The sequence below is a fragment of the Rhineura floridana genome, chromosome 11 (genome assembly GCF_030035675.1).
Source record: "Rhineura floridana isolate rRhiFlo1 chromosome 11, rRhiFlo1.hap2, whole genome shotgun sequence".
In the NCBI taxonomy this organism is placed as follows: Eukaryota; Metazoa; Chordata; class Lepidosauria; order Squamata; family Rhineuridae; genus Rhineura; species Rhineura floridana.
The window spans coordinates 43657272-43676367 of NC_084490.1; the positions used below are offsets into that span (position 1 = coordinate 43657272).

General features: G+C 43.9%; 1 protein-coding gene across 2 annotated transcripts; it reads left to right on the top strand.

Moving 5' to 3' along the window:
- Window positions 1-2836: 2836 nt before the first annotated feature.
- SNF8 (SNF8 subunit of ESCRT-II) lies at window positions 2837-15771 on the top strand. Of its 2 annotated transcripts, none has more exons than XM_061589866.1 (8): window positions 2837-3031; window positions 7884-7934; window positions 8923-9061; window positions 9888-9992; window positions 10503-10575; window positions 12604-12745; window positions 14310-14384; window positions 14783-15771. In XM_061589866.1, exons 1-8 carry the CDS (start codon window positions 2873-2875, stop codon window positions 14918-14920), a joined length of 882 nt encoding a protein of 293 aa, XP_061445850.1. In that variant the 5' UTR covers window positions 2837-2872; the 3' UTR covers window positions 14921-15771. The 2 variants fall into 2 exon arrangements, with proteins under 2 accessions (XP_061445850.1, XP_061445852.1); XM_061589868.1 differs by lacking the exon at window positions 2837-3031 and adding an exon at window positions 3061-3141.
- Window positions 15772-19096: the final 3325 nt, after the last annotated feature.

The following is a 19096-nucleotide window of genomic DNA, read 5'->3' on the forward strand; positions in this document are numbered from 1 at the left end:
GGTGAGCCAGTATTGTGCCTATCGGGAGAAGATTTAGAATCCATTCTCAGTGCAACCATCAACCTCAACAGCTAGGGTGGTGCTATGTCATACTTGCCCCAAAGGTTGCATACCACTAGCATTAGCAGTTCTTCCGTTTACTTGGATATCTTGAGTGGGCAGAAAGGGAATCACACCTTTTTTTACACACATTGCAGGGGTGTTGTCCAGAGTCCCAGGGGGTCTTAGACCCCTTACTTTTTTTGGAGCAGGGTCCCTCTGTCTCCAATGTTATTTTCTGCTGATTGGAGCCAATCAGAGTGAAAGGAGATGAGTCAGCCACTGAAAAGACTCTTCTCAATAGCCAATACTTTCCTTTTATGCTGACTGGTTCCTAGGGACCTTTGTTGAGGGACAAGGTGTATATGGGAAGGACTGAGGAGCGTGGAGATGACAAGCAAGCAAGGGAAAGTAGAAAAGGAGGTAGGGGAGGGTAACACTAGGGCTGAAGGGGGGTTTCTCTGTTGCATGGTCTCCAGTTTGTTTGTTAACAAGGATCTTATTCTTAACCCACCAGCAAAAAAGGGGGAGGGGAAGATGTGTGGTTTTGTTCCAGCCCAAAGCCAGGAGCAGTAGGGGAGGAGGAGGGAAAGAGAAAAAAATATGTTGCGGGGGAGGAGCGTGTGATGGTGTTTCAGCTTTTAATGATATTCTGTATAAATGTTGGGCATGGTAAGATGAAATGAAAATAAATATTCCAGAGACAGAAGGGACCATGGCTTTGCAGGGGTGTGGCATGCCTACCATGACGGGAGCTTGTACTTCTAAATCTGCCAGCACACAACTGCACATCAGCAAGCTATTTGCAGCACAATCTTGTATCTACTTAAACGTCTCACTTAGTTTAATGGATTTATTATCAAGCAGGCCCACAGCCAGCCTAAACATTTGGGGGGGGGGGAGAGATATTTTTCTATAATAAATTTAATTCTTTATTTTTTATAAAATAATTAGGGAGGGCAGAAAAATGTTGGGGAGGTCAGCACCCCTAGATCCCCCCCCCCCGGTACAGGCTTGTTCTCAGGTGAAAGGGTAATCCACTGCAGCATTAATGCAGCTCTTTCAAGCCATATCAGACAGTTGAGGGAATCCCAAAGTAACATTTACTGTTTATACCAGTGTTTCTCATACCTTTTCTATGCATATTCCTGTGTTTATCCTCCGTTTGTCAGGCTTGCTCAATTTGACATTATACAAGAGAGAAGTTTGCCATCGCCAGGAATACAGAAAGCAGCATAAATGAGACTTGTCCACTGGGATAGGAGAATTTGCACACCCCACCCTGCTGCATGTACCTTGCATGGTACTTTCGCACATACATTTCTCTGCTATTGTTTCACATCTTGGAGTGATAAATGTTATCTTGTGTGTCATAAAAAATTAGTTCGGCCTCACCAGAATTTCAACCAACAGACTCAAGGCGGCTGGTGCACTGCCAGTCAAACTGACACATTTGGAAAAGACGTTTCAGTGTTAAGTATACATTTGGTGTACATGAGCCACTGGTGTGGTTTAGTGGTTGGTTAAGAATGTGAACTGTGAGCCTGGCAGTATCTATCTCAATTCATGAACTCAGCAGCAGCCAGCCAGCTGCTGCCTCTTGGCCTTTACCTCCACTCCATTCGCAAAATAATAATGATCTTACACAGTAGTTGTAACAACTGATGTAGTACAATTTGCTGCCTGAGGCAGAGTAGCAAATGATGTCCCCACCCCTACCCCAAGTCAAGATCCAAGGTTAGCCAAGTTATTTTGGCACCTGAAGTGGAAAATTCCATATCCATCTCTCTCTCCCTGTCAGTAACAGTACAATACAATACAATAATACAATAACCATAAATTGCTGCCTTTTCCTGACACCAAAAAACAGCTGCCTGGGCCACCTCATTCTTCCTAATGTTTGGACCAGTTCTTCCTCTTCACCACCATCACATAGGTTGAAACTGTTGTGCCACTTTTGTTATACAATGTGCCACTAGAGGGCAATATATCAGTACAGTACAGTATATTTAAAACATTTCCCAGAAAAGACATAAAACGGGGGAGGGAGAAGGAGTCATCTACACAACTCTCCCTTACAGTGCAGGCTTGTTACTCGGCAGCCAATCTTGTGGAGTTCAATGAGACTTACTCCTTACTAACAACGCAATCCTAGCCATGCCGATTCAGAAGTCCTATTGAATTCAGTGGGGCTTACTCCCAGGTAAATGAGGTTAGGATTGCAACCTCAGACAGAATTCCCGATAATCTGATACACCTCACTGACAAAACTCCCACGATACGCCGTGGGAAACTATAATTCCTGAGGCGCATTCCCAAGTGAGTGTACGCACAGTGTTTAGTCTGCATGGCGCTGCAGTTAAATCCTGGTTCCGTTTGTTAAAGTTGCACACCTTGTAACTGGAAATTACACACGGGTTTGGAAATGAGGGTGAGGGGTGCAAGAACATCACCTTCGTTATCAAAGGAGCTGTGCACGTTTGAAACACGCCGAAGCGCGTGCGTCCTGGTATTGTTATTAGCGAATCACCGGAGTTGAACACAAGGCAAATTCTCTGGAGGGAAGGGCGGGCGTGCTAGCCTATTGTAACAAAGACAACAATAAAAGCTGTGGCACTTTATGGTTAGCCTTGAGAGTGCCATAAAGGACTTGGTAAGACTCCTTCCCGCCCCCGGCTGAGACAGAGGAATAATAAAGTGAGGGAAACACCCGCCCTCCAAAACAGTCCACTGATCCCGTTTGGCGGGCTGTCTGTAAAAAGCATGGAAGCAGTAAAAAGCTGGAATACACTTCCTGTCGCGTGCTGATGACGTAGAACGGGAGCGTTTGCTAATGTGGCTTCCCCCACCCCTTTTCACCATCTCTGCGTTCTTCAATAAACCAGCTCACATCCAGGCATCGCTCTTTCTTCTTCCCTTCCTACCTGTGTGCGCAAAGATGCACCGTCGGGGGGTGGGGGCTGGTGCCATCGCCAAAAAGAAATTGGCAGAGGTGAGATTTCCTCCTCTCCTCCCAGCTGATCTTCCTTTCTTTACCGTCTCTATCCCCTAGCCCAGTCTTGTAGCTGGAGGGAAGGAGCGCTGCATTTCTACAAACGTAAGGTATTGGAGGAGCTTGTGTGGCAGTCACTGGGAAGCTTTTCCGTCCTTACTCTCAGATTGGGTGAGGGGTAGTGGCGGCTGTGGCTACTCAGCCTCGGGAAGGGGGAAAAGCAGTTTGCACATGTTCAGAGGCATTCTGTTCAATAACTGTCATTTTGCAACTCCCAGTGCTCGGCAGTGGTACTTGCTGCTTCTCTCCTCCTTCTCCCCTAAAATTGATCCACCCTGTCTTGCTTCTTAACCCCTCTCCAGAAAAACTTGACATCTGCTTTTTTCCCTTTGCTGCTTTTGTCCCATGAGTGTCCCCACTTTAGAAGAACTGTAAGGCAGGGGTGGCCCTCCAGATGTTATTATCTCATCAGCCCTATCTGCCGTGGCCAGTGGTCAGGAATGATGGAAGTTGTAGTCCAACAACATCTGGCAGACCACAGGTTACCCCATTCCCTCCTGTTAGGTAAGAGCTGTCCTCCATATTGCAGAGGAGGAGACTGAGACAGGGAAAGAGTGATTTGCCCGAGGGCTTCTTGTGAGCGGAAGAGGGGAGATTTAAACCAGGGACTTCCCTGTTTGGCTATACTCGCTCTTGAATACTTGTGGATTCTATTATTTGTGGATTCCAGTGGAGGCTGATCCATTAAGCTAATAGGGCACTGCCCCACCAGCCTAAGTCTGTCTCATACGGCCCCCACCTCCCTGCCTGCCTTCTTACATAGAACCAGCCCAGGCAGTGTCACTTTCTTCCTCCTTAGTCTCTTTGTTATCCTTGTAGAACTGAGCAGAAAGGAAGATGGAGTGAACACTAGAATTAGTTGGCTTCGCCTGTCACTGGCTCTGGCTATCCTTATCACTAGCTGTGACTCAATCTACTGTTGGCCTCCCAGCCTCTTGCCCTACCAGTCCCAATGGGCACCAGTCACCACTGGTGGGTTCCCATGTCGACAGTATAGATTGTTAGGTGATTGATCCCTCTTTGTATGCACACACTACATGTGTGTTCACATTTTTTCTTGGTAAGGAAGATTTCTTTCTCCTGCACTCCCAATACTATTCCATGCTGAAAGACTTTTCATTTCATTTGAAGTGTTAGCTTCTCCAAGTAAACACATCTTTTAAACTTAGTTTCTAAAGTTTGAAGACAGATTATAATATATGCCAGTTCTTGATATTATCATGTTCTCATGACTTGGGAAACTGAGACTGAAAGTGTCAGATCCAGTGTTGAGTACTGAGCTCTCTGTTTGAGCTAACTTCTCCCACAGCCTCACAGGGAAGGTACTGATGTACTGCTGGGAAAGGGCTGTAGCTCAGTGGCAGAACACCAGCTTTGCGTATAAGAGGTTCCAGCTTTAATCCCTGGCATTTCCAGGTAGGGCTGGGAAATCTCCTGTCTGAAAACATGGAGAGTCGTTGCCAGTTAATGTTGACAATACTGACACCACCACCCCATCTGTACTATACATTTAAAGCAGTATTATACCACTTTAAATAGTCATGGCTTCCCCCAAAGAATCCTGGGAGTTGTAGTTTGATAATGGTGCTAAGCACTGTTATGATACCCTTATGCCCCTCACAGAGCTACAGTTCTGAGTTCCCTGGGGATTGATTGTTGAACCACTCTGGGAATTGTAGCTCTTTGATGGGAATAGGAGTCTCCTAACAACTCTCAGCACCCTTAACAAGCCAGTTCCCAGTATTCTTTGCGGCAGAGGTTCCCAAACTGTGGTTCATGGTCCACTAGTGGTCTGTGAGCTTCATTCAAGTGGTCCATGGCATGTCTGTAAAAGTACAATTTAAAATCATACAGCATCTAGCACAGCACATTACAATTGCTGCAACAGGCAGAAAAATCATTAAGTGGTCTGCCAAAATCCTCAGCAATTTTCAAGTGGTCCATGGGAAAAATGTATAAACCATTGCTTTGGGGGAAGCCATGACTGTTTAAAGTGATATGATACTGCAGATGGGGCCTGAGCTAGATAATCTGACTTTGTATAAGGCAGCTTCCTGTGTCACTTTCGTTAGTTCAAATCTTCAAACTGCCTGATCAGCAAACTAGTTTTTGGAGTCAACAAGCCCCACTGGATCACCTCTCTGTCCTGACTAGTCACCTTAAAACACTTGGGACTGTGAGAAAAGAGCAATGACTGCTTGAGTAAAAGAATACCCCTTTCCTCACTGCTGGGTTTCCCTCGCTGTTGCCCTCACCTTCTCTATCTGTTCCAGTTTAGGGCAGCCTTTGCCAATTTGGTGGCCTGCAGATGTTTTGGACAACAACTCCCATGGCAGTGCTAGCTGGGGCTGATGGGAATTAGCCCCAAACATCTGGAGGGCACCAGGTTGGTGGTGGCTGGCTTAGGGAGATGAATGGGGGGGGCAACAGTTTTGAGCTGGCCTTGCTGACCAAGCAAACAACCCTGAGTTGTCCACCCCTAAGGGAAAGTCTGGGCAAGATGGGGAGTGTGTGCTTCTGGGTGCCACTTCCTGAAGTTCCATGGAAAGTCTTTGGAAAGCAGCACTCAATGCTTCCCCTTGGGGTCTTTCTGAAGGGAAAGACCCAGCAGGATGCAGAGTATGCGCTATTTGTTGGTTTTGTCCAAAGGCACAAAGGGCGCCTTCAGGCAGTGATGCCCAGTGCTTCTCTCTCACCTATCTTTCCTGTTCTGGAGCAGGAAGAACAGGTGGGTGGGATTTGCTCCTTTGCCTTGTCTCTCTAAAGCCCTTCCGGCACCTTGTCCGTGCCAAACAGACCCCAACTTTCTTCCCAGCTTCAGAGCTGGTGGAATAGCCACGCAGCTGCTTGGACTGTCCGTCCCCATTACTGCAGGTTCAAAGTTATGACAAATGCTGGCCCCATGTCACACTCGCCAGAGGCAGGCATGGCGAGCACACATGCAGAGCACACATGCAGAGCACACATGCAGAGCACACATGTGCAGAGCCTGTCCCTCTCATCCAGACAATTTCAGGACATACAGAAAGAAAAGGGCCCAGGAGAGAGGACTGGTAAAAAGCGGGAGAGCATGGGGGCAGATTCTGATCTGGGGCTGCCTGTTGCTGACCCCAACCTTTTTCAAAAAACTCTAGTCAACAAACTCCTGTCCAAATATGCTGCTGCTGAAATATTCACAGAGTTAGGCTGGAGCTGTCTTTAAAATGTTCAGACCTGGCACCCACCTGTAGCCAAAGCATGCTTTTGGAGAACCTCTCCTTAATTCAGGGATGGGAATCTGTGACCCTCCAGATTTTTTATGTATGTATTTATTTTAAAGAGTATTTTTATACTGCCATATCATAAAATATCAGGGTGGTTTATAGTGATAAAATATAAAACACCATTAAAAAAAATAAAAATACAGATCATCATTAAGGCGACTGGCTAATCAAAATAAAAATTAAACAGTTGTGAAGGCTTATCGGCATAAAAAAGCCTTCGAGAAACACCTGAAAGTCAAAAGCGAGGATGCCTGCTGAATCTCTGCTGGAAGAGCGTTTCACTGCATGGGACTGGTGACACTAAATGCTTGACTTCTAGTCTATGTTGTTGGACTTTACCTCTTATCAGTCCCAGCCAGCATGGCTAATGGTCAGGAAAGGTGGGAGTTGTAGTCCAACAACATTTGGAGGGCACCAGGTTTCCCCATCTGTGCTACAAACAAGCGTGGAAAACTCCCATGTGTGATGCTTTCTCTTCCAAGACTTATGAATGAGATTCCTTGCCTTGGCTAAAGGTAATGCAAGAATAGCTTGGACATAAAATATGTGTTAATTTATTCACAGTGTATACTACTTTTTCCACATCAAGCTTCCAAAATGGCATACAGTAAAGTGGTTCAAACCACAACATACAAAACAGCCCTTACAACTTTTTTTTTTAAATACCCAGAACCCAGTCATAACACTTCCGTGCCATCTTAAACAGTGTTGAAGAGTTATATAACATGGCCAAAAGGGCTGTTACCCACAAAACCAACATAGCATAAAAAGCTCTAAAGAAGTGATCTAAATGTACAGTAGGGACCCACTTTACAGCGCTTCGCTTTACAGTGTTCTGCTAATACAGCAGTTGTGAATTGTAGAAAGGCCCTGCTTTACAGTGCTTGTTCCGCTTTTATAGCGGTTTTTTGCTGCCAGGAGCCATTTTGGTTGATGTAAGTCAATGGGATCTGCTTTACAGCGGTTTTCGCTTTACAGCGGGGGTCCGGAATGTAACCCGCTGTATGAGGGGGCCCTACTGTAGTCAGAAGCCCCATCTGTACTAGACATTTATAACAGTATTATACCACTTTAAACAGTCATGGCTTTCACCAGAGAATCCTGGGAGCTATAGTTTGCTGAGAGTGCTGAGAGTTGTTAGGGGGCCCTGATTCCTCTCACAGAGATACAATTTCTCAGAGTGGTTTAACAATCAGTCCCTCTTCCCAGAGCATTCTGGGAATTGTAGCTCTCAGCACCCTTAACAAACCCACAGTTTCCAGGATTCTCTCAGGGAAGGAGTTCCACACGGTGCTGAAACTGAGAAAGCTGAAGTTTGGGTGCTTTCCAAACTGACCTCCTGAGGACAAGGCATTCTCCATTAGGCCTACTATAATCATGTTTTAAAAGTGGAGATGCATATCTGGGAAAAAGAATATGGCTTTTATTTTATTTTTCAGCTATTTATATACTGGTTAATCAGTTTTGTTTTTATTTCACTGTTTTTTTAATTTTATTATTTTTTAAATCTTACTTTTTTTTCTTTTTAGGCCAAATACAAGGAACGTGGGACAGTTTTGGCTGAAGACCAATTAGCCCAGGTGAGATGGGGAAACACCTGGGTTTGCTCTTGGCCTTGAGTGGTGTTATGGAATTATATATGCAGAGATTCTCAGCAGTCTGAGCCACGTGTGTGCCAGTATGTGTATTTACCTAAGTAGCAGGCTTTTACCCTGCATTTAGATCACTGAGACTTAAGACTTAGTAAAATAAGAAAAGCTAGAAAGACATAGTAGATAGGAAAGACATACCTAGTTCTAACTAACTAAGTTGGAAGCACAATGCCCAGACTTGGATATTGCCCTCATGGCTCAGGAGAGAGAACAAAAACAACGATGTCTCATCTCTCTCAGACAGTTGAAGAAGAAGACAAAGGAAGGAGGGGCAGTTCAGCTTCCCTGAGCATGTCAGTTTACATCGGAAGGAAGTTAGATAGAGAAGAGCACAGGTAAAGGTAGCCAGCTGGAGGACCCTAACTCTACCTTCCTTCTGGAATACAAACAAAAGAATCCAAACAGGAGTTGTTCTTGCCCCACTTCCAATAGATCAAAGGCCGCCCCAAAATGTGTTACTATAGAAGGCTGTTCTCTCATATCAGCCCAGGCTTCTATGCATGATGCATAATCAGCCTGTGGAATCTGTTGTGACAGGATGTTGTGATAATCAGGGACATCAACAGCTTGGGAAAACCATGAGAAAAATACTTGGGCAATACATCTGTATTGGGTATATACAGTACTAATAATTTCTGGCTTGTGAGGTTCCCTGTAATATCAAGCTAGTTGCCATTGGTAGATGGGGCGCTGAGATGAATGGTCCATTGTTAGTGTGCAATCTCTTAGGAAAACAAAACTGACACAAAAGAGCTTTGCTCATAAATCGGTACTTTATGGAAATAGCCTTATGTAATTGTCCTACATGAAACATCAGTCTGTTGTAGGTCTCGAAGGTGTATTTCAAATTAATAATATTTCAAAGCAGACCTTTTTTAATCTGTTTCTCCTTTCTCTTCCCTGGCTACATTTACAGATGTCCAAGCAGCTGGACATGTTTAAAACTAACCTTGAAGAGTTTGCCAGTAAACACAAGCAAGAGATCCGTAAAAATTCACAGTTCAGAGTCCAGTTCCAGGACATGTGCGCAACGATTGGTGTTGATCCTCTAGCCTGTAAGAAATGGGGGAGGCATGGATTTGGGGGTGGAGGAAGGAGAGTTTCTGGCAGATCCTGCCAGCCTTTCTTTCTGTCATTTTTTCTTCTGTCTGATCTTCTGTGTTCCCATTAAAAATAAAAAAGGGAACAACATTGTTTCCCAGATAACTACTTTAACTCAGAGATGAGTTATCACAATATATTTCACATTATAAGCCATGTCTGAGCAGGGACCATTTCATCCTAAAGGCTGTGTCCATGCTGTGCTTTTAAATAAATAAAAATCCTGTGCCAAAATAACAGGCATTCTGCAAATTGCATGCATTGTGTAAGTTTTACAATGTATATATGTTTAGGGCATAATAGTTCATCCGGCATGGGTGCAGTGCCTGTGTGTAGGAGGACTGGGGAAAAACCTCAGTACAGCCCTGTGATATTCCCACCCCGAATTGGTACATGAAGCCAGCAAGGTTGTTCTTGGTAATGGGGGTGGGTGGGTTTACTTACCCAGTCCTTTCTCAGATGCAAGTTTAATTTATTTTATACTCAGTAAGAAGGAGAGTTGGATCAGCATAGAGACCTGCGCATGGACCACCCATTGGCAAATGGGAGATCACCCCAGATGTAATGTTCCAAAAATCATGAACAGGAAAGGCAGAGAACAGCAGTGGACCAAGAAGGTTTTGTCCTATGACCAGTGAAACACTACTTTGGATTCTGACACTCTCCAAATGTTGAGCACTTGGAGAGTTTCTTTTTAAAAATTGGGTCCCTGAGACAAAATGCACGATCCTCTTTTGTCACTCATCTATTTGTATTTTCCTCCCATTTTCTTTTCTGCAGCCGGTAAAGGATTCTGGTCTGAAATGCTGGGTGTTGGAGATTTCTACTACGAGCTAGGTGTTCAGATTATTGAAGTCTGTCTGGCTCTGAAGCACAGAAATGGAGGTGAGGGTAGCAAACAGAAACATTGTTTGCCCAGGTTTGTGTTTGTGTTTTGCAGTTCTCCCTAATGTCTGCCCACTGCTCGCTTGTCAGTATCTGCAAGCTTTCTAGCCATACTAATCCAGTCTCTGAGAAATGTTCAGCACAATCCTATGCATCTCTACTCAGAAATAAATCCCACTGAGTTCAGTGGGTCTTTTTTCCAGGTAAGTGAGCAGGGGGTTGGCCTAGATGGCCTTTGAAGTTTCTTCCAACTCTATGATTGCAGCCTATGGCAGCAGCCCTAAAGACTGATTACAGAGTAAGCCACATTGAATTCAGTGGGACCTATGCTTGCGCTGGCTGGGGCTGATGGGAGTTGTAGTCCAAAACACATGAAGGGAGAGCATCAGGTTGGGGAAGGCTAGCATAGCGGACTGCAGCCTTAAGTCTGCAAACATATTGGGTTGGATCCAAACTTCTCATGTATGTGGCTATGTATTAACATGACTCCTGCTTCCCAATTCCCACTAGGGTTAATAACACTGGAGGAACTTCACCAGCAAGTGCTCAAGGGAAGAGGAAAATTTGCACAGGATGTCAGCCAGTAAGCACTGCATTTGAGACTCTACCGGTGGGCGGGGTGTGTGTGAATTATATATATCCATAAAGCATGAAATAAATTATGCAGATCAAGTGAGTTTAATTTGCAGAATTTGTTGTGGATCCTTATATTTTGTTGGCAAGGTCTAGAGTGGAAAAAAAACACTTATGCAAATTAAGTAATAAAGAGTTTGCATATATTTTGATTTGGGGGTTCCTTTGCTTTTAAAGAGTCGGGGGCCGTTTTGGCCAAGGTGGTGGTGATCTAGGACAGGAAAGAGGGGGTGGCTCTTGCTAGCAGCAGCTGTGTAATCAAGGTTTAGAAACCATAAAGAAAAGATATAATGTGGGATCATGAAGCTCTTTGACGTGCAGGAGTTCAACAGGTGCACCTTCTTCCACTACTTGCATCCACATGCTGAAAGTGCTGCACTAGTTGCCTGCCATACAACTATTAAAAGAGGGTTGTGAAGCCTCTGGCCCTCCAGGTAATGCTGGACTACAAATCCCATAATCCCTGACCATTGGCCATGTTGGCCTGGGCTGATGGGAGCTGGGAATCTAATGACATTTACAGTTTCCTCATCCCTAGTATAGGCTCTATATATGTGATTAGAGAACCTGCCTATCCAAGAGTCCCTGATCGCACGTGCAGAGCCTGTGTGTATAAAACTTGTGTCCGTGGAGGCTCTTTACAGACATTGTGCTTAGTGCATGTACAGCACTATTCTTCAACCTTGGGTCCCCAGATGTTGTCGGACTACAACTCCTATCAACCCCAGCTAACGTATCCAATGGCCAAGAATGATAGGAGTTGTCATCCAACAACATCTGGGAACCCAAGGTACAGTGATGTAGAGGGTGGGGCCAACAGCCACAGTCCTGCTCCCCCTTCTGTGTGCATTTCTGGGTACCTGCTCTTCTACCTCTTCACACCTGTCTAATTTCTCTCTGGAGTGTCAGGTCTTTCCTTGCCACTGCCCATGTGTTTCTGATCTTCTGTTTGCAATCTTTTAGACCAGTGTTCTCCAACTTCGAGTCCCCGGATATTGGCCCCATCCTCCCCAACTAGAGTAGCCACTGGTCAGGGATGGGAAAAGTTGTAGTCCAACAACATCTGGGGGCCCAAGGTTGGAGAATGCTGTTTTAGACTGTCCTTTTGCTCTGTGGATGGAAATAAACCTGACATTCTCAGAGTACTGAATTGTGCCCCATGTAGCACATTCTCCAGCTGCATGAAAAATTTAGGTTTGGAAACCGATGGACAAACAGGAACAGAGGGAGGGAGGAAAATATGTTTGTGGAGGTGGCACATTGCAAACCACTTTTGAATGTGTGCTATTTGAATATGTAGTTTGGCCCTCAGGGGCCTTTCAAAAGCTGGTTGCGATACCGAATAGGCGTTGTTTAAAGAAGACAGTTAAAAGTCCTACTAAATGTGACCAAGTCCTGGATAGTCCCTAAAGTAGCAATCCTAGCCTACGTTATGGCTATGTGTGAGCTCTATTAAAAGTCTTAAATGATGGATCAATATATCAATAGAATTCTGCAGTATTGCTGATGAAAGAAAATGAATGATCCCTTTTAAGTTGCATAATATATCCTGCAGTATACATTTTTCAGATGAAGAAAATAAATGTGGTTCCTTTTATGTTGCATAATATATTAACTATTTGGCATAATTGCTTCTGATTTTCATGGGGGGAGCAGGGAGATACGCAGAGCACTAAGGTCCAGAGCACCCAAATCACTGGACAATGTATTCAGCTACCTCTTGGACTTCTGAGATTTTAAAAGGTGTTACACCACAGGCTTCCAAACATCTTCACAGACTAAGAGCTAGAAACTTGATTTTGTTTTTAAATGAAAGCTGTGATTCTCAGGCAGCTCATTTCTGTACCCATTGCTATATTCTGTGGCTTTTCTGGGCTTCCACAGAATCACAGCATAATACACACCATCCTTGATGATGTTGAAGATGCTTGCCCTAATGTCACTCTCTAGTCTCATTCTTCTTCCCCTGATTCCTCAGGGATGACCTAATCCGGGCGATTAAGAAGCTAAAAGTTCTAGGAAATGGCTTCGGGATCTTTCCTGTTGGCGGGACATACCTGATCCAGTCTGTGCCGGCTGAACTAAACATGGACCACACTGTTGTGATACAGCTTGCTGAGGTACCTGTCCCAGCAGAGGGCGAGTCAGTGTGACCTTGGGCTGTCTTTTTTGCCTTAGCCATTCTCAGGAACTCTTTCCCGTTCAAGCCCCATCTAAGCAACAAGTTTAAACCAGTGTTAGTGGCTCAGTTTCTGCTATTATTCCAGGCTTTGGTTCAAAGCTATCCCAAATTCTCAGCCCGTTTGTATGCAGACAAAAAAATGCAAAGGTGTTTATTCTGCACCCTGTTGGCCACTCATAGTTTACTTGTCTCTGTAGGGAAATCTGCGCTGCACCTGCCTTTCCCAGCTGGTAGGGCTGCAGTGTTTGATTCAGTGGTTAGATTAATCAATTAAAAATCTTTTTGATTTAAAAAGATGCCCCTAATTTAATCGGGGCAACAGGTTTTAAAACTATTTCAGTGTAGATATTTATTAAGAATATGAGCAGCTGGTGCAATCTGAGAGTGACGTTTCCTCCTGTGTGTGAGAGAGAAGGGCAACGGGATGATGGTGCCTGCTAGGACACATGGCCATCATCTAAAAATGAACTGCATGTGTTCCATCTGAACTATCATTTTTATTCACATGCACAAATTGCTTCAAATTCAGATGATTAATTGAATTTCAGGGGTGTTAGTCTGTTGTAACAAAAAAACCCAAAAGTCTTGTGGCACACTTATTATGGCATAAGCCTTTGTCTCTATAGCTCCATGGGGGCACTTACATGTGTGAGCCCTTCTTGTCAGGGAGAGATTGGACAAGCTGGTTTTGCAGAGAATTGGGCTTTGACGTGAACACACCCTGACCTATATGTAACTCCAGCCCTGTGTTGTTGCAATGACTGGCCAACACCATATGAGAGATTTTTAAATATACAAGACTGGGTTACGTCCATACCAGCTTACCTCCAACCCAGTGCCCTCTAGATGTTTTGGATTTCAACTCCCATTAGCCCTATCCAGTATGAATTTGGGAATTGTATGTCAAAACATCTGTTGGGGAAAGCTGGTCTGTACATTTATCCTAGGATGAAAGAGCTGATTTTTGAAATGCACCCGTTGAACTATCATCATGAATACAGACAGCCCACCTTCTGCCTATTGCACTGTTCCTCAACCCTGGGTCCCCAGATGTTGTTGGACTACAACTCCCATCGTCGTTGGCCATTGGCTAAGCTGGCTGGGGTTGATGGGAGTTGAAGTCCGATAATAAGGTTGAAGAACAGTGGCCTATTGCATATCATGGATTTCCTAACGTGTGAGTTGGAATCAGCTCTGCGAGGTGCAGGTGAAAGGCCAGCATCTTCAAACAAAGAGCAACCTTATACTGAGGCAGACCATTGGCCTGTCTCAGCTGGGAATGACTGTCTACTCCAACTGGCATCAGTTCTCCCAAGTCAGAAGTCCTTCCTAAGCTCAATCTTTTTTTTTTTTAACCCAAGATGCTTGTGTGCTACCGCTGAACTCTAAGCCCTTCCTACAAAAGGGCATGCAGTCAATGTCTTCGCGTTATTTTTAGCGTTGGCTGGCCTTTTCTAAACATCTGCTTTTGAAATACCTGCTTTGTTTGCTCTCCATTTCAGAAAAAGGGGTATGTGACGATCAGCGAAATCAAGTCAAGTTTAAAGTGGGAGGCAGAACGAGCTAAGCAAGTGCTGGTAGGTAAACAATTGGCACTTTATAAAAAGAAAGATAAACCTCGCAGTTGGCAGCCAGGAAACTGAAATATTGCATTGGAAATATAATTTTTGAAAATGTGCATATCACTGTACCTAATTTCCTTGCAACAAAATGATTCCAGCTGCTCCATTCCATTTACCCTCCCATTGTTTTCTGGTTTGGTTGTTTTTCCCCAACAGTAAGTCAGCGTTCTATGGCCACTGAGCATGTTTAGCTCCTTATTCTGCCCCTCCCCACAATTTAGGGATTTTAGGGAATTTTTTCCTGCAGCCTCAGTGTTTCCCCAGGCCTGCTGATACCTTCTTTGATGGGGAAAAAGGCTTAGCCACTTCTGCTAGACCTCCTCTCCCAAATAATATTTTGTGGCTTTTTACAGGATCACTTACTGAAAGAGGGCATGGCCTGGCTTGATACCCAAGCTCCAACAGAACCACAGTACTGGCTACCTGCCCTCTTCACAGAGCTTTACTCTCAGGAAATCACACCAGAAGAAGCAAAGGAAGCCTTACCTTGACAGCCAAGGAGGAGACTGATTTATCTGAACATCTTCTTTTAAATAGAGTGGCACTGTTTGCTGATTGTTCATGTGTTAAAGTTGAATTGCATCTAATGCCTTTAGATTTCTTTTGCAAGAAAATGTCTGCATTATCAAACACCACCAAACAGGCACATTCGACACTGAATCTAGGGCTTCTGTCCAATGGGGAGAGACTCTGATTTCATTGGCAAGTTTCTGGTCCTCATGATTGGGGTGGGGGGCAGGGGGAGAAATAGCTAGAAAGGTGTAGTTTTTTTTCTCTTTTCTAGAAAATGGAGAGAACCTGAGGTGAGGATTTAAGTCAGTGTAAGGGCTGTATGTTTCTCTCTCTCCTCATCTCCCATTTCCTAATTCCATAATTGTTAAGTAAGATTCGTATACCAGATTTAATGCTGTGTAAGTTGGATCCTTTCAGCTGTATGGGTTCCTCATTTATCCCATGATGATGGGACTCCCTTTTTGGATGGCGCAACAGTTAAATTTCTTCACTACGACTTGGTCTTCAGAAAAGCAACCAAAGAATTTTACTATTATTTGTACACTCTTATGCCCCCACCTACATTGTGGAAATCTTGCTCAATTTAATTAGTGTTTCTTAAAAAGCAAGTTTCTAGTCCTGTGAAGATGGCTTAAAATGTATGAGTAATACATTTCCAGTAACTGGAGTCTAGTAGCTTCAGCTGTATTTTCAAGTTCTTCCATCTTCACACTCATAAAAACTGGGAGACAGGGAGGAAAGAATACCATGAGTACCTTAGTATGCTGAAGCTTACTTGTTTTGACATTTGTATGGTACAAATGCAGTAATGTGGATTTCATGTAACTCTGTCATGGTGTGAACAGAGCCTTTGAATCTTACCGGGCCTTTGAAGATTAGTCATACACTTCTGCAGAACCACTTTTTATGTCAAGAACTCAGTGTTCTGTGTTCATGCATTGCACTCTAATTTCATAGGGCCAGGTTCCACCATATGGTTTGAGACTGTGGTTCAGAAAATTAGGCAGGAAAATGACACCCATGTGTATACTTGTTCATCTGGATCAAGGAGGCAAGTCAGCAGAGCAAGAGAGCCATTTCCACAGGTGGATTTGCTGATCTTACAGCTTGGGGAGGAACTTCGTAACAATCACCTGAAGGCAGCTTGCAGAAAATGGGGCACTCTTTATTGGAGAATGGGTGTATGTAAAAATCAGCAGAAGGCAGGTGGAAGACTTGAGGGGCAATGGCTGTGTAAAAGGTCTGCTTTTGCAGCAGGGGGCTATGGATGGGAAGGAAATGAAGAGCTGAAATTTGGGGGTCAAATAGCCATGGAGGAAGGAATAAGTATAGCAAGGGGTCTCTCCTAAAAAACAGGGACCTGATTGTGCTGTAACGGAAGATGGGAAGAAGAGAAACAGTATTGCCAGCTGGTGTGCTTGTCAAGGAACAGGGAGAAGGGAGATTTAATGCAGGTCCTTTTTCTGTGAGGCTGGGGTTCAGTGCATTGGAGGCAAAGGTACCTCTTCAGCAACTAAGAGAAGCAGGGTTGTGATGGTGGAGTGCACATGAAAGTTTCTGGGCAGAAAGGTGAGGTCTCTTGGGTCGCCAAAAGGTTCCTAGCTAGCAGGTGAAAAGCATCACTTATACTTCAGTTGGGCTTGAAACGTAACATAAAAAAGACTATAAATCTTGTTCTTAAGAGTTAATGGGTGTTAAACGTTTTAAAATGGTGTCAGGAAGAGTTTGTCTAAAATGTTTGAGAAAGGGCTAGGAGAAAATCATCTTACTCTGCTGTCCAGATGAGATGAGGAAAAGAGTTTAACATATTTTGGGCTTTGTTGGCAAGAGCTTTCAGGTTATTGAAAAACTACTTGGTTAGTAATTGTGCAGAGGGTGGGGAAAAGAAGGAATGACATTCAGGTGATCACAGCTTTGGCTGAACACTTCTAGGAATCTAATGCTCTTTTGTTTACTTTATAAATAAAGGAGGGATGGCAGAAGTTTATAAAGACAATGAATTCACCAAGTGGTTTTGCAGCTCAGCTAGCTTGGAACTTAACATACCTGGCTTCCTGTAATGGTCTCTCTTGAGACTCTCCAGGCCAAAATCAAATCTTCCATCCCAGGTGCCGGATACCATACTAAAAGCTGGATTTTTAAACAAAGGAGTGGTTCATAAGAACACACAGGTGTGATTTGCATGTAAGACTAAGCCATTATTTATTTGATCAGCAAAACCTAGCCCAGCAGCTTAATTAGGAGTTGTTGTTATATAAACATTGGCTTAATGTTATGTACAAACCTGGCAAACAGTGTCCACTTTGAGAAATAGCATACAAAGGTGTGATGTATGCAGGTATCCTTAAGAGACAGTTCTTACCCCTCTTTGTAATCTTGGAGTCACTAGGAAGACCAATTTAACTGGGCATCTATCTTCCCCACTTTTATCGCTGGGATTAAACCCACAATAGAATAGGGGCCACCACCTATTGAGTAAAGAGCAGTAAGACTCAACTATAGATTGGCTAAAAGGCCCAAGGCAATGATGGGGTGGGAGGGATAATGCAGGTTATTCAGAAACTCCTTAGATCAAACCACAGCAGATGTACTTAAACAATTTGATTCATTAACAAAATAAACAGAATATAATGGTACTGCAGTCAATTGAAATGAATAATTAAAAGGCTGTTCTAGCTTATGAACTTGCCCAAACTACTAACATAGGCAGGTAGCTGTACATATACTGTATGCTACAGGACTTGGTTGAGTCTGGAATCAACAGTCTTTCTTTCTACCCTCCTGGCAGATGAACTGCATTGACATCATCAGGCTTCACATCTAATTCCTAATGAAGACCCAGAGCCCAGGCCTCAGCTAAATGTTTATAGAACCCTGCCTGTGAAATTGACAGTGGCCTAAATGACATTGGGATGTTGGCAGGTGAAATCAAAGGTCAACCTTGATTGCCCATTTAAGAAAGAAGGAATGGAGGCCTTGGAGTGTAACAAAAGGTCAAATGTTTCAGGCATTGTCTATAATTTAACCCTGAAATTCCAAGCTCTGTGACACAAGGCCTGAGAGTGATGGAAGCTAGTTTGCACCACATATTTAACCATGGATATTATGAGGTGGAAAATATAGTAATATTTGTCCAACACACATTTTAAAGTGAAACTGGTGGGGAAGGTACTTTTTTAAAAGGATAGTTATTGCAGTTATATTTCACCTTTCCTTCAAAGAGCTCACAACATCATACATGATTCTCCATTTTATCTTCACCATAACTTTGTCAGGTAAGTCAGGCTGAGAGCCTGGCCCAAAATCACCCAGTAAGCTGCGTAGCTGGGTGGCCTCCTCATTCCAGCCCCCTCCACCACCCTGGTTTTGCATGACTTGTAATGAATGGCCCAAGTTCTCCAAAATGTAGGTTCAAACCCAGCCTCCCCACCACTAGGGATCAAGTGAACAGTATGGTTAGGAATGATCTCAAGCTGCAAGTGGGGAGTGGCACCAGGTGTATGTGTAGAAACTGAAGAGTGTTAAAGTAAGGGAAGCAATCCTCATCTCCTAATTGGTGTGTAGGAACCACATTTGTCTACCAAAGAAAGCCACAATTATGCTGGGGAAAAGAGGCATTGCATATATTTTTAGAAAAGGGGGCACTATCTGCCTAGGAATTATTTTCTGCAAATACTACTGCACAATAAGTGTGGGTGAATGTTACAAGAATCTCCACCCCCAAAAGGCAAATGTGAAAACTTTGCCAAGAGCTTTACATGTCTCCTGCTGTGTAGGCACAAAAGAACGGGCACTCATTAAGAATTCACTGTATAGTTAATTTACAGTACAATGGTATACGTATCTATGCAAATGTAAGTATTTGTGCTTAAGGGGGCAGCCTAGGTTTTGGTTTAGGGTTGGTATTGGGGTGGGACAGGATTCTTGTACCTTTAACAGCTGTATAGCAGGCAGAAATGGTCAAGTCTTTTCTGTTAAATTGTGGGAAAAGCTCCACCATGACTGTACTGTCTAATTTTGTGTTATGCCATGCCCCTCATGTTGGGACTGGTGCCCACAACACTCTCTCAAAATTCAGGATGTGCCCACTGGTCCAGAAAGGTTGGCAGCCCCTGCCCTAGGCCATACCCTCCCCAGGCCAATCTTGGGCTATG

Excerpts from the sequence above, each read along its gene's own strand:
- SNF8 (XM_061589866.1), top strand. The coding sequence starts at position 2,873 with ATGTGGCTTCCCCCACCCCTTTTCACCATCTCTGCGTTCTTCAATAAA. Across the intron at positions 12,746-14,309 it reads TTGTGATACAGCTTGCTGAG|AAAAAGGGGTATGTGACGAT; the intron begins GTACCTGTCCCA and ends TCTCCATTTCAG. Across the intron at positions 14,385-14,782 it reads AACGAGCTAAGCAAGTGCTG|GATCACTTACTGAAAGAGGG; the intron begins GTAGGTAAACAA and ends GGCTTTTTACAG.